The sequence below is a fragment of the Aedes aegypti genome, chromosome 2 (assembly GCF_002204515.2).
Source record: "Aedes aegypti strain LVP_AGWG chromosome 2, AaegL5.0 Primary Assembly, whole genome shotgun sequence".
NCBI lineage: Eukaryota > Metazoa > Arthropoda > Insecta > Diptera > Culicidae > Aedes > Aedes aegypti.
The window spans coordinates 35,705,401-35,732,350 of record NC_035108.1 but is presented as its reverse complement, the minus strand read 5'-3'; the positions used below and the strand labels follow the sequence as shown (position 1 = coordinate 35,732,350).

General features: G+C 37.8%; 1 protein-coding gene across 2 annotated transcripts; it reads left to right on the top strand.

Moving 5' to 3' along the window:
- The first annotated feature begins 432 nt into the window (after window positions 1-432).
- On the top strand, window positions 433-26,950 carry LOC5572883 (protein fem-1 homolog B). 2 transcript variants are annotated; one of them, XM_021840512.1, is made up of 6 exons: window positions 433-1,215; window positions 17,959-18,698; window positions 23,984-24,679; window positions 24,741-24,843; window positions 26,150-26,285; window positions 26,355-26,950. In XM_021840512.1, exons 1-6 carry the CDS (start codon window positions 1,048-1,050, stop codon window positions 26,510-26,512), a joined length of 2,001 nt encoding a protein of 666 aa, XP_021696204.1. In that variant the 5' UTR covers window positions 433-1,047; the 3' UTR covers window positions 26,513-26,950. The 2 variants fall into 2 exon arrangements, with proteins under 2 accessions (XP_021696204.1, XP_001654238.1); XM_001654188.2 differs by having other exon boundaries at window positions 434-1,215; window positions 26,144-26,285.

Genomic DNA, 26,950 nt, shown 5'->3' with positions numbered 1-26,950 from the left:
AAGGCTCAAGCCGAAGGCCCAAGCTGACAGCTAGCCTCAATGCATTCGTGATCAAACGTCAACATCCCACCGCAAAATCGCTAGTGTTTGGAGGTGATTTTAACCTCCAAAATGCGAAATCATCACCTCCAACTCAGTTCTAATACCCACCGTTATATAAATTATGGTGGCGCGTCGATCGTCGTAAGTTTCTCGTTAAACAGTCAATAGTGTTGCGCAATTTTGATGCTGGCTACGAAAACATCACAATTTAAGCAGACTGTGTTCCATCAAATTCCCGTAATCAAGAAAAATGATTTCCCGGAGAAAGAACCCCCTTCCAATCGAAAGCCGCCGCCGTCGTTGTGCAAAAACGTCAAAACAATCATCCCACACGCATGTGACGTCGCACCACCCATACGCTACATTCTGCAGTTGTTTTGATACACCGCATTCCCGACTCGGATTTGTAACGCGCTGTTCGCCGCGATTGCAGAATTTCTCCTTTCGCCATCCGATCTTCGCTCCTTCCGCCGATCATTCGATCCCCCCGCGGATCCAAACCGTAATTACCACCCCGTGTTGTTGACGGACGCTGTGCTCTACAGAAACCGTCGTGTCGTCGTCTTGTGTGTGGGTGTTTCTTTTTTAGCGCACCATACTTTTCGCGTTTTATTTTGCGCCAGAGTGTTGTGCGTCGTTGTCAAGAATATTATTCGGCTCAGGTTCAAGCTGCCGAGGCGTGGACACAAGAAGGATTCTCTCTTCTTGCCAGTTTTAGTCCGCAGCTGTAAGTGAGAAGGAAGCCAACTCGCGAATCGTTCGTTCGGTCGATCGCCGTCGGAAAGAAGGAAAATCATTTTCGCACTTTTCACAGCAGTTTGAGCGCGTGCAAGCAAGCAAAAGTCAAGTCGCAAAATCCGCAGTTCGAAGTGAATTTCGTAACATTGGGAAGATATTGGCCAACGACTTCCGGAATCGCGAAACGCGCAGTTCGGTGGACACGGATTCGAAACTGACTCGAATCTTTTCAAACGACGATAAGGTGTACCCTGTACGGAAGCGGACATGACCAAGGAAGATCCGGTTCCAACTCCGGCACGGATGCGGGAGTTCAACAAACTGTCGCTGGTGCACCGGGTTTATTACGCCTGCAAGGATGGATTTGCCCGACTGCTGTTGGCCACGCTCAAGGACATCAGCTGCGAACACGACAGAAAGGCGATCGTTGATCAGGTAAGGGGAATCGACAACCTATGCCGTTTTTTCGCCCGGACCGTTCGAGAATAATCATGAAGGCGAAGCAGCTAAACTCTTAGCTTTCCCGAAAGAAAGCAGACTCGCTTTCATTGACTGTTCCGATCTCTAACCGTATTGAATGTCATTGTGACCAGTTCATTATAGGATGGTGAGAATGGAATCGAATTGATTACCCACGACTATATTCATCTTCTGTGGCGTGGCTGCTGTATGATAAACAGAACACATTCAGAATCCTTGAATAATATTCTTTTCACTGGTCTTCTTTATCCCAACACAGCAGAGCTGAGCTGCACCCCACATGCTCATCTTATTTCAATCAGACATTTACACACATGTACTGCACTCATGGGCGTACGAAGGATTTCCATAGGGAGGGGATACCTTGAATAAAATTTGCCAAGTATTCCTTCAGTAACCTTTCCCAATTATCTCTAATGCATTCATAACATATTCCATGCTTTTTCTCAAAAAACCTGTTATTTAATTCGGGGATTCCTCTAAGAATTATCAGAAATTTCATCAGAAATCATCCTTTAAAATTTATCTTCAGGAAAACCTCTTTTAATTTTCCGAATAAGAATGAAGATTTAGGATTAAAATTCTAAACTATTCTAGTGATTCCTGCTAATTAGTTTCCTATAAGGAATTTTACGAGATATTATAAAGAGAATCTTTCAGAAAATTATCTGCTTTATTTTATTATTTCTTTTATTTTGTCATAAACTATTTCACACGTTTCTACAGGTCCCATATGAAATTATGTTAGCTATTGGTTCATCATATTTCTTCAAAATTTTCTTGAACGAATTATCTAGAAATCCTCTCAGAGATTACTATATTATATGCGGAATTTTTTTCTTAGTTTTCCTTAGAATTTAGGATAACTTTTCACCACATATCAAAAACATTTTTTTTACAATTTTCAGATTTGTTAATTTTTATAAGAATGGGCATTTATAAAAAGGTGGGTTCATTTCATTCATGATACATATCCCATATTCATTCCTAATACATATTCCCATTTTTGGAATCCAAGAGGAATCTGCAATGACTACGTCTCGAATTCTGCCAAGAATTTTTGGGAGTTGTGACTGGCAGAACCTTTTGAGATTCTCAGCAAATTTGTTGTCGCATCTTCGGGAAGAATTCATTCAAATTATTGGGATAAAATGGGATCCATTGTGAACTTTTTGAAACTTTTTGAAGGGCTTGGCCCCTCCTGTTTCTACGCTAATGGGTATCAGAAGGATTTTCTCCTCCAATTGGAAGATTTGTGCCGTCGCCATATATAAGCCTATTTCTTCATTATCGTGTAAATGGGAGAGGAAAAGGAAGAGAAAGATGAGAGGAAATAGGGGCGGAGTGCCTTGAAAAGTGAAAATCGCATAAGCGAGAGCATGTAGCTCTCAACCATAGTAGGTTCAAATAGCGCCCTGAAAAGGGAACTGCAAAACGCATGAGTGTAAAGAGAGGCTATAGCTCATAACCACAGTGGGTTAAAAATAATAGAATAATTTGAAGATTCTGGCTTTTGAAATCAGTTTCCCTCGATAAGTGTTTGCCAAGTAATTGAAATAAAAAAAAAATAAAGTAATTAGAAACTAGAAAGATATACATCACCGGGGCCAGATTTTTTTTCTGGTTAGGAAGGGGGGTTATTTTGCAAAGGGGATCACATTTTAGGCTTTCTCCCCCAAATCACTAATAAAAATATTTATAATTAAACTATTTAGAGCAATTAGACACAAAAAATCAAAAATATACAAAGCGATTTTGGTGAGACTTACATAAGAGTCCAAAAAACTAATTCAAGCTTTTGTGGATGGGAATTTGATAACTCCTCGACATTAAATAATATTTAGAACTCATAAACGATAAGAATAGTATCTCTAGAAAGATTCGCGAATCAGGCGAAACTGACAAAATGTACACAATTTAAGAAAGTATAGCGTTGAAATTGTAGCTCGATTGTCTATTCACTGCACTTGAATTGTTCCCCTATCGATAATTTAACTATTCAAAAAACGCAAATTTGTAGAAGACGAAACTTCACATCATGCCAAACAACACACTTTATTGATTACGCCTGTGTTTTTGTTTATCAAAGTGATGGGCGCATCTGAAATCGAAATCAAAACACGGCGAGAGTAAACGGCGACACTGCAAACAAAAAATAAACAAGGCGTACATGGCGGGCTTATTGAAACCAGAATATAAACACGGCGCAAAAGTAATAGGCGACACTGAAAATAATATCGATTACAGGCTCATAACATTGGGCGATACTGGCATCCTTGAGTGCGTTTAAGGCGAAACCTTATAATATTTTTTTTAGTACGAAATAGCTAGGGAAATTGTAGGAGATGTGTGTGGTGTTGATGAGGATTTTAAAACTAGGTTTATGAAATGTGTATTCAAGTGGAAAGGTTAAAGTTTGAGTATATTTTCTCCAATTGGGATTAAAAATTGCACATGAGAATTTCATTGGTTATTTTCTCATTGTTATTGATTTTTCAGATAGGTCCTTATCGCGAATCCCTCTCGATCTATATTGACTTATTGAGGAAAACTAAATACCCATGAATGCAATGAGTTTATTTACAGAACAATTAATAGGGCTTAAATATTTAAACATCATGTGAACACTCATACATTTTATACTTTGAAAATACCTATAAATCAACATAAAAATGCATCGTTTTTTTCAAGGCCCAAGTACAGTATCACTGAAATGAAACAGCTATTCTTTTCTTATTTGTCAACTATTATGGAGAAAACTGTTTGGGGCTTTTAAAGCAATATAATTGGGTAAAACTGTATAAACAACTACTTGAATACTAAACGTCAATAGAAAATGCCAAAAAATCTACAAAAATACTTAACACAACAACGAAAAAAAAACTTCAATTTATTTCTAAGTTTAAAAACATTATTATCCATCAGTATCGCAAAGAATCACAATACAACGCAGCTAACACCCTAATTCGGTGTATTTTTATAAATTTTCAAAACATTAAAAAACTGTTGTGCAGTTCTGATGTATTAGCATTAGACTGGCCCTTAAACAAAAAAGTTGTAAAACTCAACGGGGGAAGAAAAAAGATCTCTCAAAATTTCGACTCGATTGGTTGCTCCACCAGCTGGCGCAATCAATTCCAAGTTTGTATGGGATATTCGTCTCAAATATATTGAAAATTGACCCTCCGGGCTCCCACATTTGTAAATCCGGCTCCCAGTCCCAGATAATGGAGCCGGCAGTGGCCAATCAATGCTCTGAGCAAGGCGTCGTCAATAAATTATGTAATGCTTGACTGAGGGAGGGTTAGCGTTGAAGTTGTTTTACGATTATTTTTTCCTTAGCGCAACGCTTGGAGATGTTCTTCGAGAAAACCTGGACACATTTGTAGGGTGAACCTTCGATAAATTAGATTCTGGTTAAAGTGTTCAAATGTATGTGAAAGGGTTGGGTTTGGTGTTAATTTTTAAAAATATATAGAGCTAACCTGTATCAGTGATGAATTTTTCGAAAAATTTCTGAATTATATACATACATACATTGTACATAAACTTTTTGAGTTTGATAACTGATTGCACGCTTGTTCCCTCCCCTTGGTTATGCGACCTTGCCGCGATGGGAGGGCATAATCCATTAGCCCATATGATGGAAACCAAAGGCGTAACCTGTAGTGGTGGTATCACATTTTGGCATTTTTTGCTTAAAGCCGCGTCATAATTCATATGGCATAGACGCAATAATATCTCGGATGTGATCCAACGGACATTCTGCGTCATTGATAGAATTGATGCCCATTTCAAATAATTAATCTATTCGAAGTGGACATTAATACTATTGGTGACGTTCAGTTTGCCTTTTGCTAACCAGAATGATCCGTAGCCACTCTTACTATTAGCTAGCTAGATACATCGTTATCATATACGACGTAGGGAATACTTAGGAACTCTTAGGAAAATGACTAGTAGATTCACTGAGTAGAAATGAGTGGCGACAATCTTATTTTAATATGGTTTTTACATTGCCATAATAAGAAATACCTCTTTTGTAACAGCGGTATAAATAATCTAATTCCAGCTTCATTTTCGCAAAATTTACAAGTAGAAAGTAGGCGTTGTGAAGCATTGCATTTGCCACCGAAAAGTGAATCTTGTAGGAGACTGTAATAGAAGCCTAAGGTAACTTTACTCTTCAATATTCACAATAAAAATGACTATGGAAAGTAAGACGCTGAGATCGATCATTAGGGTACACTTGCTAGTTTCGAAAAATTGTTGAACAGACAAGGAAAGCGACTTTTTTCTTTAAGGATATATGAACGTAATGACCAATAAATATTTTTAACAACAAAAAATGAAATTAACTAGAACTACTACTAAACAGCCTAATTTTGTTAAGACTTGACGACACTTGACATTTAAGACTCTAATCTTACGTAAAAGACAATAGTAATCAGAATAGCACTTGAATGACAAATTATTCAAAACCATTTCGACTAGACAGTATTAGTAATGCACTACTATTTCAAACAAATTCTACACTACTATTTCAAACAAATTCTAATGGAGCTGCTGATTTTCATAATGCTTCCTTTTCTCAGAAGCAAGGGAATATGGGTACTTTTCAAAAACTACCACGTCACAATACTAATAAAAAACAGTGTTCATGTGGGCGCCATTGCCTAGTCCGTCTGAGTATTGGTCCTGGTAGAGGGGAAACTTGGCAAAAGCCAGATCGAGGGTTCAGCCTTGACAAGTTAAGCTGTCAGGCAGCTCCAACTGAATACCATACAAAAAAAAAAAAAAAAAAAAGATAACTGATTGCACGCTTGTTGGAATTGATTCGCTTGAAATTAGAAGAAAAACGGCTGACGCTTTGTTCCTAAAGGATATAATTGATGGAAGATATAATTCTCAATACCTAGCAGGACAGATTTCATTATATGAGGGTAGAACAGGTTTGAGGTTGTCAAGGCCGTTTCAAATTCCAAATAGAGTTCAAAACTATGCTAGAAATGAACCTATATATCGTATGATGTCATTTTATAATGCAAACCGTGATTGTTTAAATGTCGAAATGTCCAAAGAACCAATTAAGTATGTAATAAGATTTAATTTTGAGTTGTATTGACGGAAGAACATTGTAATTAGTTTAAGATAATGGGCAAATGCCTACAGTCGCAAGAAATCAAAGATCAAAGATTCACAGCAAGATAAAAATACAAAAAAAAAACGACTTGACTCCAAAAATTCTTCAAAAAATCTATGATAACGTAATTATTATATAAATATGAATACTGGAAACGATCTTAAAAAAAAAAAAATAAAAAAATAAAGCATTGTCGCCAACCTATTGATTGTGTATTTCTTCGTTGATCAATGAAAAGAAAGAGGGGTTAGCCAATGCCCCCATCCAGCCCTCCTCGGCTATTCCCATGTGCACATTTTACAACTGTTTTACGCTCGGTGCAAACCACGGCGCTGTTAATGAACTATAAAATATCATTTTCTCTCTTGCGCTAGAGACGATCATTTTACTCGATGCTTACACCATTGGAGGTGCTTTGTCGGATGGTCGCATTTTGTATACAGCTAGCCCTTCCGAACGACATCCATGTAATGCACGTTCGGCTTCGGTCTACGAGATAGATTTATATTTAAAAATTTCGTCATTAGAAAATCCCACATCATCTGTCTAATGACCTATCACCGGATGTGTAGCTAGATGAAATACTATTCTGTCACTTGTAGTAAAAAGAAAGGAAACTGTATGAAATCTACGCTTCTGCAGTTCTAGATTTGCAGATCAACGATCTTATCTTGCATCACGTGGCTGTGATGCGCTTCTGATGACGCGATAGGCGTCATCTAAGCTTCGCTGACGCCAAATAGTCTTCGAACGCTTAGCTCATGTGCATATTATGTATAGGGCAAATGTACCATTAGTGGTGCACCTAAGGGAAAACTGCTAAAACACGGTGTTAAGATCATGAAATATATGATTTTAACGTATCATTCGATAGATCTCAAATCCTTCTATCATTGAAATGTATAAAAATCACGATTCATTTGAAATTTCCCTGCAAAAAGCCTTGCACCAATAATAGGAACACTGTTCCTTTAGTGGAGGTATATTTTAAGGATGGTTCCTTTAGTGGCGCAAACCATTGATTTCTTATGGGACCCTCCACTATGGGTACTGATGCACCACTATAGGTGCAAAGGAGCAAAAAAAGTAAGCAAAATAATTGTTTTAAATAGTTTTATGGTTAAATTTCATGAATATTATTCGATTACTTGTATCATTTTCGCATTAGCGCGAAACATGCCAAAACACACTACCTCCACTATTGGAGCTACCTCCACTAAGGGAGCGTTTGCCCTACTGTTTAGTTATGTTCGACATGATTGACGCATGGTTTTTCGTAAATTTTCCCCATGATTGGTTTCAGCGGGTCAGGGACTAAAGTTTACGCTTGCGTTCAGTTTTTGCACTTCAACGACGAACAGCTGTTTCCCATTCTGAGAAAAGCATCGTCTGCTCTCGGAATCAAGTCGGATCTTCCGAGAGAAAGAGTACAGTGCTGGAAAAGTTCGCATCACGAAGCAGCTCACGAGTGTATACCAACGCATAACAAACATCACAGACTCGGGATCTGGCTAGGTGTGAGTAAGCCCGCACCCGTCTGCTCGGGAGAACATGTTAAAAGAAGTAGCAACAAGCTCGCGAGCGTTTACTCGCGAGTAACTGAGCAAGGTGTGATTTATTATGGTTTTGACAGACAAATTAATTGTATAATCATCATATCGATAGTAAACTACTAGTTTGTAGTCAAAAGCCCTCGAAAACCATAAATATCGGAGGGTAAGCAGCTTTTTTCCCAAAAGCACAATATGACTCTGAGCAGCTCCGAACACGTTCGCGAATCACTTTTTGCTTCAGTTACTCGGGAGTCGACAGATGCGAGTAAGCCAGCGCTCTGACGCACGGGAGCATTTGGTTTTGTTTTTGTTCCAGTTCAGATGAAGCGTTCGCCACTTTCCATCACTGATACGCAAATGTAAATAGAAGAAGACTGGCGCGATTAGTTTGTGTGTATATCACCTAACGCCGGCAAAGATCCTACCTAAAATTATATAAAAAAAGAAAGGTAGGAATTATAACAGATGTTGCACATTTTACAATGTTCGTATCTGATGGAATATCCGTGAACAAAAGAAATTATGATTCTGCTCTGCTCAATTTTATACTTACATATTAGTAATCTTGTTTGAAATAAAGTCTATACTTGTTATAACGATATCGCAAGGGTCATATTAAAGAAAAGCCGCTAAAATAGTTATTTATGCATCAAGTTGATAATAATGATTTTTGCAACACGAGTTGTACGAGGCTCGCCGAGTTGGATAAATACAACGAGTGCTGAAAAAATCGAGTTTTGCTACGAATTGCATACAATATTTTTTGCTACAGTTAACTCTCCCGTACTCGATATTCCGTATCTCGATATCGAGTTAGAGAACCATAGTAAAAGTAGGTTTTCATGGCTAACTCGATGGTCCCTTGGAACGCAGTTGCACTGCTTTTGTGTTCTGTAACTCGATACCTCCCTAACTCGATGGTCCCTTCAATATCGCGTAAGAGAGAGATGACTGTATTACGAAAAATTCCGATTAAGCTGGATCATTTACAAAAGCACAAACAAACATTTCAACAGAAACCACGTGGGCAAACATCAATGTGTACACTCAGGCAAAACTACTATGAATATTCATTATTTTCCCTTATGTTTATTAGCCACAAGAAATCGGTAAGTATTTCATTGATTCACCTTATGAATTGATCTGAATCAGGCCAATGTGGTGTCTTGCTTGTTTCATAAAACAGCATTATGAACATTGATATGATAATTTAAGAATTTCTTCTATCAGCAGTATAAACTACATCACTTTTAATGAAATTAATTATTACTTCACTATTCGTTTTTCATATCTCATGCACAATTCATTTCATTCTGAATATTTACAGAATTTGTAATGCGTTCGTCTACTTAATATTAGGTAATTGATTACCTAACGTGTGGAAATCGAATTTCCACTTACTTTGTCGTGTTGCTGCTTGATTTACAATAATAGCAAAGTACTATTGCATATCGAGTTGTGACACGACGAAGAATGAAAATCCGATTTTTACACGTTGGTCAAGTCATTTTCTAAAGCAAAACAAAATAATGAAATATGCAATAGAATTGAACTATTGTTCTCCTTTTATTAATCCATATTTCCGTCATTTTTATTATTATTATTCTAGTTTTTTTTTCGATCTCCACAATTGTTCATTGCCGTACTTCCTTCTAAAGACTTCTAAAGAAGCTCCCGCATTAGGTAGGATGTCAACGATGGTGATGATTTTGTCCCAATCTCGCTCAGTTCAAGCAAAATTCTATCTGAAAATTTATTTCTGTATTAATTTAAAATTAGTTGAATAAATAGCAATTCATTACCTTTTCAAATATCCGATAAAATTGATGGTGATTCCGTAAATAAATCCGCAATCAGCGTCCAATACAATGCTTTCAATTACAAATTTTCATAATGACAACCTTATGTGTTTTTCACACTACTGATAGCTATGTGAATCGTAAGGAAGCTTAATGAAATTGATATACGGTAATTAAGTATAATATGCTTCGCAATTATGGTTTTCATCGAACTAATATGAAATCCATAATAGCCTTTTGAAACATGGTATCATTAAGGAAATAACTAATGACAGCAATGGAAATCATAAGGCGCGCAATGAAATTGGTTAAGGTTCATTATATTTTATTATTTCCTCAATTATGATTATCATTCAAACGGTATGAAATCCATACTAGCCTTCTGGATCCGGGTTTTCTAGATATTTTAATGCTTCATAAGGGAAAATTTATGAAATTCGTTAATTAATTTGCCTGAGTGTAGTATTATTTCAGTATTTTTCAATCGCGTAGGCTGTTACATAGTAGTATCTACGAATGTCACAAATTTTCTTTTTGCAATTTCTCATCGTAATAGGCTGTTTTTCATCACGCCAATCGGTCATGAAACGGCCTACTTTCCTGCACTGAAGTATGCAGTGCGGGAATAGTAATTACGCAACTGAAACCAGTGCTGTAATGATTCATTACACAACGCTTTCTAATTACTCAACTGGTTTGAGTTGCGTAATGAATCATTACACAACAATTTTCAGAAATTGTAAAATGATGGTCAATGCATTCTTATATTATTTCTGATACCCTCAAGTGGTCTTCTACGAAATTGCAAAAAATGTTGTACATAACTCGTTGCAGCAATCGATTTTTACAGCACTCGTCGTAATTATCCTACTCGGCAAGCCTCGTAGGATAAATTTACGACTCGTGCTGTAAAAATCATCATTCTGCAACTTGTTCCGTAAACTACTATTTTCACATCATACAGAGTCTGTATTACAGACTCATATTCATTACCAGTATTGTAAGATAGGTCAATCGTTAGAAAATGCAGTTCGCCGAAAATGGATTTTCCTGGATATCCATACAAGGTGCCCGTCTTCAAAAGTAGGGCGCATTAGAGCACATCCGGATGCAAATCGAATGTATAAACTCCGGCGAGAAACCGATTCTAACTTTTTATCGCACCGACAATATCACCAGTCTTGCATATGGATCGTACATCAGATGCTATGGCAGAATAGACTGGGATATTTGGATGACGCCTCCCAAATAGTACAGAAAAGTGCTACTTTTCAGCACCGAAAACACTTTTCAGCATTGTTTGTTTTCGGTAGGAAAATCAGGCCATTATGTAGTGCATCTTATCAATGAAAAGTTGATTGATTTGCAATGGGATCGCAAAAAGAATAGTTATAACATCAAAATATTTTCCAAGTGCCCAAGAACACATAGTTTGACGGTGTCAAAGTAGAAGGTGCACCATAATAATAACCGTCTGTGAAACATATCACCATCCCAATACTTTAGCACACCTCCAACGATTCATGAATTAGCATGAAACGGCTGCATTGAGGCGGAGGATCTGTTATTCTGTTAATATGTTTCGGCATATTATCAGGTCCTCTTCGAACGGAGATACCGGACGTGTAAAATTTTCATTCCCGTCAAAATTGTCTTTTCTTAGTTTCTTCAACTAGCAAATAAATTTAGCTTTTGAACTCAGTTTGTGATTAGTGGTGTAAAAGGAAAATGTGTGACATTGTGCCTTCCGTGCTGTAATCAAAGATGAGTTTCGGCCGTTGGGATAAGGATGACGAGAAGATTGCGGATGTTGCAGGCAATTTGGCGAGTTTGTTCCATTTTACCATGGCAAAAGTTCCGCGGGCGTTTTTTTTTATTACGGTATGCATTTGCATGGTCGGAATTCATTTTTATTCAGTGTTTCGGCCGGACGGTTGGAAAAAAAAAATCGGCTGAGAGTCATTCGATTGTGTTGCTTGCTCCTACGGGGGCGAGAAACGCAATCAATGATGAATCATGATTCAATCGCTTGTCCCATGTATAGTAACTTTTTTTTTTGACAGCTGCTCGTTTCTTGTGATTTAGATACAATTTTTTTTTTGCATGCTTCCGATGACCCTGGAGGGATCGGTTCTGCTTTTTACCGAGCAGAATGTCACAACTGTCGAACGCGCGATCATTCGTTTTTTTTTTTCACGGGAAAGAATGTTGTTCATCATGTAAATAAAGAATTGTTTCTCTCTTTTGATTGCCGGCAATCAAAAGATTAAATTTAAAACAATTAAACATCAAATACTCTGTGTCTATCGCCAGCTTTTCAGGCGAATCCTGACCAAATACCTTTCCAAATCCTTAACTCCGTAGCACTTATGAGGGTGTCACTGAGTCGGTGGCCTCTCATTGAGTAAGTGCTACATCAACATTTCCTCCCCCTATCCCAAGTTACGGTAAAGATGGGCGTGGCCGGGAATAGCAATATTCATGGTTGTGGTATTCTTGTTTAAGATTGGAACAAGGAATACTGCCCATCCTTGTTCTTGAAAGCAGTCTGAATGAGATTATCAAAAAGAAACATGAATGTTACCAGTATCCAATCTACGAAGTATACCGTAACTACGCTAACGCTAACGCTATTATCAGGTCCTCTTCGAACGGAGGGACCGCCAGGGCTCAGTAGTTACTTATAAATCAGTGCTGGTTGTTGATGGTTCAGTTCGTTAACACGAGCTGTACAATCATTTGTACCAATCAGTAATGGTGGTTAAGTTTCAAAGCCAACTTGTGTTCAATCCTTTTATAATGCAACATAAGCATGTGTGTTCCGTGAAACTCTGCGAGTGTAACGTTATAAAATTAGTGATTGTGAGGGTGCTAATAATGAGTGATAATCGGTGATATACGTGATAGTGTCGATAGTGAGTGATGCTAGGGCAGATTAAAACCCAATTGCCAAAAAAAAAAAATCCATGTGATCGAAACATACCACTATAGAGCTTTTCGGTCGCTATAAAAATTGTCGTTATAGCAAGCTTCCACTGTATTGAAAAAGATGTCAAATAAAAATACTTATATCAACCAAAATAAAGTCGTTTGCCGCAGAGATTTGAAGGCTTAAACCATATTGCAGAGAATTCAGAGATTTGTCTTGATTTATGCCTTATAAAAAGAAAAAGAAAAATCTAAGAAGTGACCAAACAGGAACCGAGAAAATAAAAAAAAAAATAAAAAATCCAGGGAAGTTTGTAAGAAATTGTGAAATATGTATTTTTTTCAGTTTTATTGGATAGATTTCTTGAAAAAAAATCCGGGTAAATCATAAAGTAAACTTTGATGAAACGTCTGTATAAATTCCTGAAAAAATACTTCAAAAATCTATAAAAGAACTCCTGTAGTGTTGGGGAAGTTTCGGGGGATTTTCGAGCAAAGATAATAATTAGCAGGAGATAATTTTGAGCAAAGATTAAAAATTATACAAAATAATCAACCAAATGTTTGATCCAAGGCATATCCTTCAGGATTCTCTGGAAAAATTCCTAGAAAAATATCGGATGAAATCCTTGGAATGATTTGTATACAAGTTATCCCATTAGGCCGAATGTCATTTGGCCCAAAGCCACTAGGACGAATGCCGATAGAGTCTAGCGTATCAAATTATTGCTTCTACTTATGAGGTTAAAAATCCTTTTTTTTAACTGTGAACAGGTTTCATTGCATTAGACATTTGGATTTCTTGAAACAATAAGCTTATTTAAGAAGGTAGGAGGTCTCCTGACCGTAACTTATTATTATCGTCTACTTCCTAGATATCAATAGATAAGTACTTGAACCCGGAAAAATATTATCTCCTGAATCGAAACCAGCCTCAGATGCTGACTGGGTTATTTTTTCACTTCGACCTCCTCATCATCTAGGATCAATAGGTGGGTCTTAGTGGGTTGTTACTCTCTTGTACTATTCTGACCGTAACTTATTATTATTAACTAGAACAGCATACAAGAGTACAATATAGTAGATCTTATCCCTCCAAAAGGAGATCTACCAGTGTTATGGGTATTTTTCACCTTAAATAGTCCAATGTTAGTTGGACCTTATTTGTAAACCGATTTGATTGTTAGGAGTTTGGTTAAGGTTATCTGTATTACCTTGAAGCCCACAATATGCGCTGTGTATTATTTCTAGATAGAACAGCCTTTGCTTGAAAGAAGGAAAAACACTGATAAATGTGTTAGCCATTTAGAACAGTAGTTTGTATTTTTCACGATTTGTCAAAAGTTAGATATAACGACCCTTTCGTCCTAACAAACTTTTCGGCCTAACGGCGTTCGGTCTAATGATCTTCGGCCTAACGACATTCGGCTTGATGGCATGCTCTTCCTTCAGGATTGTCTAGTGAAATTTCGGACAAAATCATTGGAATGATTTGTGCTCAGGCGACTCGTAACTTCACTTTTTACCTGTTCTAAGACAACACAAATTGAAATTTAAAAAAACCAATCTAACGCAGAAAATAAATAATTGAAATCAACTATTTCCATTCCCCACTGTGTAAATGAGCATTTGCTGTGACAATTCATGAATTTCGATCTACGCATCATAGGTTGCCGTAGTATTTGCAGGTGTGAAACCTTAAATACACACTAAGTTTATTTTGCTGAAAATTAGCAAAATTTTGCTACATTTTTTCATGCTGCAAGTCCAGCAATCAATACAGCACAGTTTTAGTGAAAAATATATGACTAATTCGGGGATAGCACCTGAGAAAATTTTCAAAGCAATCCCTGTAGAAATTACTGAAACTCAAGGATTTGAAGCAAATACCGCAAAAAAAATCATTGAATATCTTTTGAAATTTTTCGGAGGATCCTGTGGATGAATTTTGTGGATAAACAGTGGAGGAATCTTAAGAGGAACCCCTGCCTTCCAGAAGAAATCTCAGGAGTCAATACTTACCACCCAATGTCTAGTGGAAGAATTCCTTAAGCTTTTCTTCGAGGCATTTGATAAGACAATTCTGAAGAACGTGTAGAACAGTCGCGTAAGAGAATCTGTAGGTTTCTTTGGAGCCTCTACAATTTTGCACTACCATTCACTGGAAGCAGAAAAAATAGTCTCTAGACCGTTTTGGTTAAAAAAGATACTTCAGAGATTTTTCATTAAAATAGAGATGTTTTAGAGACTTGCATTAAAAGGCTTACGAAATCTTTAAAAAGAGACCTGCTACCAGCTCTATTTTTTATATATTTTTGCGTTTGGAGATCCTGTTTTGGAAAATTTTACTTCAGATGCAATTAACAAAAATAACCTACATCATAAAAACCCAAAACAGCATAAGACTCAACTACGTTTTATTACATTTTTCAATAAACAGAAATAATAACCAATATTAAAAACGCAGTATTCGTGGGTGCGATCAAAGATCATCCCGATGACAATAATATCGCGCAGTAATTCTTAGCCCGCATTAATTCCTTTTTCTGCGACTGCTTTTGTCCTACTCAGCGCTCATTATTTCCGCGATCATTATTGCAGCGTATAAAATCCCATTCCCGGATATTTACCTCGCGTCTTTGCTACGACGAAAAATTACATCCGGACCAAAGCCGCCGACTTGCACGCTCGTGCGCTTGTGGAAACCTATATTGCAATGGAAAACCGACTCATGTTTTAGCAGCGTATTGCTTTCGCAATTTTTCTTCCACTCGGCAACAAATCCCAGAATAGGTTTAATGGTCGATCATAGATCTCTGGATGTAGAGCCATATTGGCGCATGTTTGTTTATAAATCACGAGAGCAAGATTAGCTTCCACAACTGCGAATAAACTGTTGAAGAAAGCCATCCAGGTTGAAGCGAACGCGATTTTTGAACTGGGTTGGTTGATCGCTTCTCCACTAGAGACAAAGATCCAGCAGGAGCTATATTTAGCAGAGTTGTTCTAAAAATAGTGGAGCGTGAGTCGTCGACATTGGATGATGATAAATGCCTGCTAATTTCGATACCTCTCAAACGCCTCTCGATGGAGGCGCGTGGTGGATCAAGCTTTTGTTCCTATACGATATTGATGGAAACGCTTTTATGAAATTTTTCAACGAATGGGAGGGTAATGAGGGTTTGTAAATTGACTGATTTTGCATGCAATAGTTATGTTTGCCAAGCTTAGATGTGTTTCTCGATTCACTTCTCAATTACATGATCAATTACACTAAGCAACAATGGAATCAATAGATTTTGATCGATGGTCTCGTATGCATTCTTAGAATTCTTCGAACACGTTTAGTTTTTGAGAGAAAAGTCTGCTTATAAAGACACACAGCTTACCACAGCTTTGAGCATACGAATGATCTGATTTAGTCTATTTAATTTATTTTAAGCACAAAATTCAATAAGCATGTACATTTAATTGTTATGAAAAAAAAAATTTCCTCGAAACTATGGATTTTTGTGAATAAATATCCAATTTTTCTCTTTTGCGTTTTCTCTACGTGTTAGGAAAATTCTGAAAACTGATTTTAGTTCAGCGGGTAAAAATCTAGTGAATAGTTAAAAAGGTATTTTTTGTCGATTAATTCAATTATTGCTGCAGAATATCAGTCATTTTTTTGTTCGCAATATGTTTTCCCCATATTGAAAATCTAAATAATGACGCCATCCGGCAAACAAAACAAACGTGATCAAAAATAGCACTTTCTCTAGATTATTATTTAACGCGTCGAGAGGGCAATTTTGTTTGTGGCCACACACGAAAAGAGAAGCAAGGAATTTCGGATCCACTCAAAACAGTTTTCTGTTGACGGAACACAAGCGCCGATTTTGCACGGAATATCGGTCGTCGGTTGAAATATTTGTAACAATAAATGAAAGATTGACACTCTTCACAGATAGAAGTGTCTCAATCGAGAGTGTATCTGAATCCCATAGTGTCGGACGAACAATGAGGTCAATCACTAGGGAATCATGTCTCTCTGTTTGTGTCCCACTTTTCATGGTCACCGGCGGCGGTCGGGCCTTTATCCTGTGCAGTAAATTATCTACTACAACGAAACGGACTTTCCCGGGAAATGTGTCACCGAGTTTTAAATCTCGGGCAGCTCTGGCTTACACCGCATATTATTTTTGCTACTGGCAATAGGTAATCGATTCAGCACGAGGAACCAGTAATAAAATTGCAGTTCAGCTCACGGTCAAAATTTTATTGCGTATCACACGAGACACGAGTAGAGTCAGCCCTCATGGGTTTATAGGTGCTGGTGACCTGCATTCGAATTCTTTGGTTGTTCGTTTACACATGTTAGCAGATATTTCTTCTTTTTTTTGGAGTGATGTCCCTGCTGGAACAGAGCATACGCCTATAATAGCTTAGTGACGATAGCTATGAACTGAGAACTTTTTTAATCATTATATTTTTACCATTTTTGCATTTGTTGATCGTGTGGCAAGCAAAAAATTCTCTTTGCGCTGGGAAATTGAGAAAATTCCTGACTCGTAAAGATTATTCGATGGAATTATGACTCTCTGCATATTCTTCTTCTTTTTGGCGTTTCGTTCCAACTGGGACTCATCGTAGCGTTCTTATGAGCACTTCCACAGTTATTAACTAAGAGCATCCTTTGCCAAATGACCATTTTTGCTTGTTTGTATCGTGTGGCAGGTACGAGTTTATGTACTGTATGCCCTCTGAATCCTCAACCGGTGGGATTCGAACCCAGGACCCATTGGTCTTACTGAATTAGCTGCGCGTTTATTTACTATTATGGCTATATGGGCTTCATAATTGATATTTTTTTGTTATTTTCTGCATGAATCATTAAACTTGTCAATTTCTAGACATTTCCAAAAAATATCGCATTCTTTGTCATAGAATTTCTTCTCTATTGCGTATTTGTCATTTTGCCAATCTGAGCTCATTCACGTTCCGGTGGCAATTAATATAACTGTGCGAATATCAACGTTCTTAGTCACGACGTCTTTTCAAATCTCAAAACTACTTCAAGATGCACTCGACTCGGACGCATCCCACGCCATTCACGTTTTTTCACGCATAGGCATTACTCATGTCTCGGTTTTCGAAGCAAAACATATAACGTCTTCTACTTTATTGCAATTTTACGCTCGTTAATACCTCGGAATTTTCCCGTCGCGACCCTTCGAGAAAATGTGCTTGGATCTTGAGGCGATGACTAACTCCTTCTGTTCTTTGATTGCAGGAAATATCCGAGGAAGAACGTCAGCTCTTCACTCCGTTGATCGTGGCAGCTTTGAATGGCCACTACGATGTAGTGCGAATCCTGCTAATCCAAGTAAAACCAAATCTGGAAAAGGAAGGCCGTGTGAAGTTCGATGGGCACCTGATCGAGGGGGCCTCCGCTTTGTGGGTGGCCGCCGGAGCGGGACATCTGAACATCGTTAAACTGCTGATCGAACATGGTGCCGATGTGAACCACCATACGAAGAATCTGTCCACCCCGGTCAGGGCGGCGTGCTTCGATGGACGGTTGGACGTTATCCGGTACCTGGTCAATCACAAAGCCGACATAAACTTGCCCAACATTTACAACAATACTTGCTTGATGATAACGGCTTATAAGGGACATGTAGCAGTTGTGGAATTCTTGCTGGAGAACGATGCGTTGCTGAACGAGCAGGCCAACTGTGGGGCAACGGCGCTGCACTATGCGGCGGAATGTGGCCATCTGGACGTCTGTACGGTGCTCTTGGATTACGGTGCAGTACTCAAACGAAATGAGTACGGAATGACGGCGGTTATATGCGCTGCGGAAAGGACACGTGAGTCTGTAGTGCAGTTGTTTGTGAACAGACAAGGATTGCTGACTCGAGAGGAACAGATCGATGCCTTGGAGCTGATGGGGGCTTCGTTTGCAAACGATAAGGATAACTACAGCTTGGTGAAGGCGTTCCATTACTTGATATCGGCAATGGAGCTGAGGTGAGTTTGAAGATGCAGGACTGGTTGCAACTTGCAAGTATATTTTTTTAAGAGACTTGGTCTTTATCAAGTCCCTAAAAAGTCTCTATTCTGAAGGAAAGATCTTTAGAGTCTCATTTTAATCAAAATGGTCTTCAAAGTTTTTACATATTTTCCTTCTAGTGAATTCTGATCCTCAATACCCCACCAGGAACTTGCACTCTGCACTCTCTCACAATTTTTTCAGTAGTTACCCTTGCACGTCTTCCAAAGATTCCTACATGAGATGTTCATTAGAGTGATGCAAATGTTGAAATGTTTGCTCCCCTATGCTGAAACAATTTTGATTATGGTAAATAGCATCCTCCCAAAGTTTGAAGTGATTCGGAAGAAATTTGACTGTGCACACGCCATTTGAAGTTTATAAGGAGATTACTATGGAAAATGCCAATCTTTTGTGTTCAGCCCTCTATCTCTTCGTCATAATATTTTATAGAAAAGTGAACAAATTCTTCTAATGTGAAATTCTCCCAGCTACAACTTTGCCGAAGACCACTTTTTGATTGGACCTCAGGAGAAATTGACACACGCTATGCACAACCAAATTTCTTCCGAATCACTTCAAATTTTGGGAGGATCATTTTCATCATAATTGACATCGTTTAAGCATAGGGGAGCAAAAACTTCAAAATTTGCATCAGTCTAATGTTCATGTTTATTGTGAAAATGATTTTCGGAGATTTTCAAAAAACGTCCAACGCGGTTGAAAGTCATGAAACAAGAGACCGATACGTTGGGGTCATTCATGCTTCATACCTTACAGCTAGTTAGTTGGGGTTCACTGACGTGAAGGATCAATGAACGGGTTCATTAATGTGACGTTTGAGCGGAGCTAAATACACTCATTTCCATGGTCATGTAAATAACTCAGTACCGCTCAAACGTTGGTCCATGGACCGATGCACGAGTTCACTAATTTGACGTTTGAGCGGTGCCGAATTCACTCGTTGCCATGGTCACGTAGATAACACGGCACCGCTCAAACGTCAGATAGTGAACTCGTGCATAGGTCCATGGACAAATGCACGAGTTCATTCGTTGACGTTTGAGCGGTGCCGTGTTATCTATGTGACCATAGTAACCAATGAATTTGGAACCGCTCAAACGTCAAATTCGTGAACTCGTGCATTGGTCCATTGCTATGATAGAGTGCATTTGTCATAATCTGATGGTTCTGACGTAAAGTCGGACATAACACTATTAAGACAATATCCAAGGGTTTATTCAAGAATTTTTGAAGAATTTCGTTGAAAGGTTTTCCAGGAATCCCTACAAAGATTCATAGAGTATTTACGCCAGAGAGTTATTTCTCCAGTCATTTTCATATGAATTCCTTTGTGAATTCATCTATGTCTAGCTCAGGAATTGCTCCAAGATTCTTCCAGGGATTGTTCTAGGAAATCTATCAAAAATCTCCCAAGGGTTCCTCTACAAATTTAACCAGTGATTCATCGTTAAGATCCTCCAGAACTTTTCCCGACTTGTTTTTCGCGAATTACTCCTTCAGTTCTTTCAAACAATTCAAACCATTCTCGAGTAATTCTTCAAGTGAAATCTCCTTGGATTCTTCAAATTTTTTTGGGGGTTTCACACAAGCAAATACCACTGACTAAACTGACGTGGTGGCTAGAGCATTTTGCTTCATGAATAATAGCCAAATATTTGAATGAAAATACGTTGGAACACTAACTCCACCTGGTGGTTTTTGTAAAGAAACACTTTGACGGACAAATCTTTAGCACTCCGAGGAAAAACTACACATGTTCGGGTAAAAATACGAGGAATATATTTAATCATATTTGGGAAATAGAGAATACAAAAATCTAAGCTTTCCTTTACGAAATAAAATTTTCTTGACTCAAATATATTGCTTTAGAATCAGACTCACATGATTGTCGATAGTTTTGACAAAACTAAAATGCATCATACGAAATTGATTTAGTTTATTTTAGATTTAGTATTTTACTCATACCTTCCTAGTTTGAAACCAGTGTGTATTGTTTGGTTTGACTGATGAAGATGCTCTTTGTATAAAGTCACCTTCGTACTATTGACGTTCCATCAGTTTGACATTTGCGACCACTCATCATTTGAATTGACCGTTGCATATTTTCGGTTACCGTCTGCAATCGAGAGTCACGTCAGTTTAGTCAGTGCAAATACTACAGCAATTATTCCGACCATTTCTTAAGAGATTCTGAGAAAATGGTGCAGGATTACACACTAAGCTCCTACGGTGAATTTCACCGTAATCTCAACAGCTGAACAGTTTGGTGAAATAAAACACTGTAATTTCGTCGGAATTTTACGGATTCCGGTGAATGTTTACCGGATACTGTGAAAATTTACCATACTCCGGTAAATTATTTTACCGAACCGTTCAGCTGTTGAGATTTCACAGGAATCCGTAAAGTAATTTAAGTGTGTAATTTAGGCTATCCGTTCCAACTGACTGATATCGTTACCATGTTTGCACCTCTTCTCTATCAATTTACAAATCTGACTCTCTTGAAGCGCTACATCTACAATTCTTACCCAAAGACATCTCCACTACAGGGTGTATTAAGTACCTGCTCTCCAACAAATTATCTCAGCAATTTATCTAAAAAAAACTTGAAGACTTGTTCTAAAACAATAATGTATTTCTAAGATCCTCGCAAGAGTTGATCAGGGATTTCTACACAAGTTTCATCAGAAACTACTATAACATTTGTTCTAGCCCCATTTCCCGGACTATTCCATGAGTTTCTACAATAAGTAATGTGATGTCTTTGACGATTCTCTGGAGACATTTCTAAATAAAGTCTTAACAAACTTCCTTGGAAAAGTTGTCAAATAAGTTTTCTTCTTCTTTAGAGTTTTATCCAAGAATCACTCGTGAAGTATATAAGTAATTATAATCGAAGATTATAAGAAATTTCTCAGAAAATTCTCCATGGATTCGTATAAAATTATCTATGATCCAATGTTACAGAACTAACGCCAATAATTCCTAAGATTATTTCTTTACGGATACTTCCAGAATATCCTGCAAGATGTTATCCAGGGTTTTGGGTAACATTTTTTCCAATAATCAATTTACCAAAACCTACTTGATGTATCTTTCCAGGCTTTTTCAGAGATCTCAGGTTCGTTTCCTTCAGATAATCGATTATATCTGTAGAAATTTCGTCACGTCCTTTACGATTTTCTTCAGATATACTTCCCAGTTATTTTTTCTCAAATTCTTCTAACAATTACGTACAACCATTGACAATTCTTTGGAATAGTTCATTGACTTCCTAGGAATTACTGAATGAAATCTGCGGAGGATACACATCAACAACAAATTGTTAACAAATTCCAAGAAATATTACTGGAAAAAATTACTTAGAAATACCACGATAAACATGTGGAAGAATCTCTATTGTAATTTCTTGAGACATCGATAATCAACCAAATAATGGACGGATAAATTCTCAGAGAAATTTTTGAAGGAACCTATAAAAATCCCTAAAGGAATTTCTGGAGTAATTTCAGGAGATAACCTGGTTGCATTCTCGAAGGACGCTAAACAAAAATTTTGTAGGAATCAAAATAATAAATGTATAAAAACTTAAAGGAACTGGGAAAATTCCTGAATTTATTAGACTAATTAGACGTTAGACTACCTGGCGTAATATTAAGATAAATCTCTAAGAACATTCTTAGAGACAGCTTCACAAAAATTTCAGATTCTCGGACGAATTCTCATTTAAAATTTTGGAGTATTTCTTGATTCCTGATAAAGCGCTTTTTGATTTTGTTTAATTGCTTGAGTTCTTGAAAATATCATAATCGTCAAACTTTAACGAAATCTAGCGAAATCGATCGAAGAATCAAAGGATGAACTCTAGAATTTTGTGACAAAGTAATTGGAAGAATTCTTAAACAAATTCATGACTCACTAAAAGTTGAATTTTTGAAGGTATATTAAACTATTTCATGGAAGAATTTCTTAGGATGAACATTTATGGGATATAATAAATAACTTCTCTGAATTAGTTTCCTGAAATTCCTGGACAAAAAATATTCGAATAATGCATACATTGATTAGTGCAATAATTTTTTTTTTCTAAAAAATAAAAAAAAATATTCATTTTCATGTGTGGCTGGATTTTCTGAAAAATTCATATTAAAATATAAATATCCTGATTCCTGTTTATATTATTTTATTTTTTGCTTCCTGTGAGTTTTTTTTTGGGTTCTCGCTCGGCCTCTTCTTGCTCTCATTTTTGTTCCTGTTTGGTCTCTTCTTTCAAGCATAAGATCCTATTTCAATGGTTATAATGGTCCTGTTTCAAAAGCTCTTTGTCGCTACGCTGCCAGTCTTAGGGTTCATTCAAATATTACGTAACGCAATATTTGCCAATTTTCGACCCCCTCCCTCCCCCACGTAACAGCTTTTGTATGGAAAATTTCAAATTTTTGTATGGACCGTAACATTATGTAAGACCCCCTCCCTCCCCCTGTTGCGTTACGTAATATTTGAACGATCCCTTAAGGACATTATAAAAGAAAGCCATATAGACTACTGCATATGTATCTGTTGAACAACCACTTTTTTCAAACAGTGATAATGTTTGTGAGGGAGAAAGCATTTCATTAATACAATTGTAAAACTTATCTATCGCTACTAAGAAAGCCACCAATACTACAAAACAACACGTCGCCGTCTTGAATGTTTCCATTTTGCAAGAGTGAAATTGGAAGTGAAAATGTTTAAACACTTCCTCACGATTTAAAGCTTTCAACATCGAGTTTAACTGTTGTTATGGATAATGAATAAATTACCGAGTCAAGTGATTATATTTTTACCGGTGAATCTTTTGTTATAAAGTGTAAAAATGCCGTATAAAAATATGTAACGTTAGTGGTGCAAAGAAAAATAAAACCAGGAGTTGGAAGGAACATATTTTAGCAAAGTGATGAAAATGCACGAATTTAGTATTTCTAATGAAATGAAGTGAAAAACGGAGCTTCAGCAGATACAATATATATGCACGAACCAGCAGTAGTAATTTTATGCCTCAGCCAGGTAGGTAAGAGGAATTAAATTCGCATAATATGTTTGCATTCGATCGCCCGAGCCAGTTGCATGGCAAAGGGGGTGAAAGTGGGAAGAAGTGCGGTAGGTGCCATATCAGGCGCCATTTTTGGCTTTGCTTTATAATGTCCTTAATGATGGAGACGCATCATACTTTTCTAACACGCTTCCCTATTTTCAGACATGAAGATCCGGACAACATCATTCGCAAGCCACTTCTGCCTTCGATCCCTGCCTACGAACACTGGGTGGAATGTCAAACCATGCAGGATCTCCAGGCAATACGATACAACCACAACTCGCTCCACATGGAATCGTTGACCATCAGGGAGCGCATCCTGGGCCGGCATTGTCCCGATGTGGCCCACTCGATCGTGTTCCGTGGAGCGGTTTGTGCCGATAACGGTCGGTTCGATCGCTGCGAAAGTCTTTGGCTACACGCGATGCATTTGAAGCAGCAGAACTCGCTCTCGGTTCAACGGGATTTGCTTCGTTTCGCACAACTCTTTTCGCAGATGCTTTCGATAAATGTTACGCTGAGATTTGCCAACGTGGTCGACGTGTTGACGGCTTGTGTCGATGAGCTGGCTCTCAATCAGTCAAAAATGATCAACCCGGGCGAGAAAGATCTGCTGGAGGTTGTAGCCGAGGAGTACGAACTGAATATAGTGACGGTGCTGTATCTAATTACTATAATAACGAAGTTGATAAAAATGAAAAATGTAGATATTACGGAGGACAACCTCAGGGACGTGTATAGGTTAGTTTATAAGCTGAACAATTTATCTGTAAGGCTCAGAGATGATCAGACATTGCTGCATCTTTCGGTGAACGGAGTGACACCGGTTGACGACTTTCATACGGATGATATTTGCAGGTAAGCTCAATTATGGTGCTTTAATTAAACCCGATTTTTTAAACAGAGTTTACCGTTTAAGGTTTCCGTGTGTTGACACTGTGAAACTGTTACTGAAGTGTGGTGCATCATTGTCCGTGATGGATGCTGATAGGAATACACCTTTACACACGCTTTGCTCTACGGTAAGTGGGAACTAGTGTTGGTCTGCAAATTAAGCCCTAAAAGGCGTGGACGAATTTCTTGCTCTTTTTTGCTCTTATCTTTGGTATTTGATTCCTGTGTTTAAATTTATATATTTATATTATCTCATGGCTTATAAATACCAATAAGAAAGAAATTCTTCTCTCAGGACTTTCACAGGATTCTCTCAGGACTCTCATCAGAATCTTCTCAGGACGCTTATTGTAATCCTTTTAGGATTCTCATCATAATTCTCGCAGGATTATCATCAAAATCCTCTAAGGTTTCTCAACCGAATCCTCTCAGAATTCTCATTAGTATGCTCTTAGGATTCTCAATAGAATGCTCTCAGGATTCTCATCAAAACCCCCTCTGAATTCTGATCAGAATCCACTAAGGATTCTCGTCAGAATCTCCTCTGAACTCTCAACAGAATCCTCTCTGGTTTTTCAACAGAATCCTCGCAGGATTCTCAACAGACTCCTTGCAGGATTCTCATCAGAATCCTCGCTGATTCTCAACAAAATCCTCTCTGGATTCTCAACAAAATCCTTTCAGGAATCTCGGCAGAATCCTCGCAGGATTCTCATCAGAATCCTCTCTGGATTCTCAACAGAACCCTCTCTGAATTCTCATCAGAATCCTCTCAGAACTCTCAACAGAATCCTCTCAGGAATCTAAACAGAATCCTGTTATGATTAGGTTTCTCAATAGAATCCTCTTAGGATTCGCAAAAGAATCCTTTCAGGATTCTCAACAGTATGCTCTAAGAATCCTCTCAGGACTGTCAACAGAATTCTCTCAGGATTCTCAACCGAATCCATTCAAGATTCTCAATAGAATCCACTCTAAGGATTCTCAACAGAATCCTCTCAAGATTCTCAACAGAATGCCCTTAGGATTCTTAATAGAATCCTCTCAGGATTTTCATCAGAATCCTATCAGGATACTTATCAGAACCCTCTTGGAATTCTTATCAGAATTCTCTCAGGATGCTCAACAGTATCCTTTCAGGATTTTCATCAGAATCCGCTTAGGATTCTCATCAGAACCCCCTCAGATTTCTCATCAAAATCCTCTCATGACTCTCAACAGAATCCTCTCAGCAATCTGAACAGAATCCACTCAGGATTCTCTACAGAATCCTATCAAGATTCTCTACAGAATCATCTCAGGATTCTCATCAGAATCCTTTCAGGATCATCATTCTTGTTGGGTTAACAGATATGAGTAAAACATAATGCATCAAATTCGTTCACGTCTTTTAAGGCTTAAAAACTAATATGTATCTTTAATCATTAGTTACAGACTGCCGTCATTCTTATGTCGGAAAACGACGTTAGATCCATAGTGCAAGATTTGGTCGAAATCTTTGTCGAGGCGGGCATCCACCTGGATGCAGTCAACTGCGACGGCCTCAAAGCATCGCAAGTTTGCCAGCAAAGTAATGCTACCCTTCTCATCTGTACGTTATCAGTTTTTGTTTTGATTGATTGATTTTATTTCTTCACAGACTCTGTGAGCGCATTCATCAAGAGCTACGAAGCACGTGCAATCAATTTGAAATGTTTGGCCGCCCGTTGCATTGCGCAGCACCGCGTACCGTTCAAAGAGGTGATTCCTCGACAGTTGGAAACGTTCGTGCAGCTGCATTGTTCGGAGAAGTTTTGATGCCGCCACGGCTGGCTCTTGGCGTGCCATCGAGAACGCGAAAACGCGACGTTCAAACCTATTGGTTCTCGAAAATCAATATGATTGCAATAGCCGGATTGAACGGTTTCATTTTACCAACGAACAATGAAAATGGGAAAAGCTAATATTTTTTACGATTATTTCCTATACTTAATAATAAAATAACCACCACCGATTGTGATTGAATGCGGAAGTGCACCAGGACCCTGTGCCCCTCAGGGAATTGGTTTTCGAGTGATACTGATGAATCAACCAAGATAATTGGCTGTTAGAAGAGAACAAAAGTCGAACAACTAGTTTTATTTCAAGGGACGCTGAAATTATTTTTTAAACTTTTAATTTTTCGTTCAGGATTTTGCTGTGGTAAAAAGCAATATTTTTACAAGAAAGCAAGTAAAATTTAAATATTCAAATTCA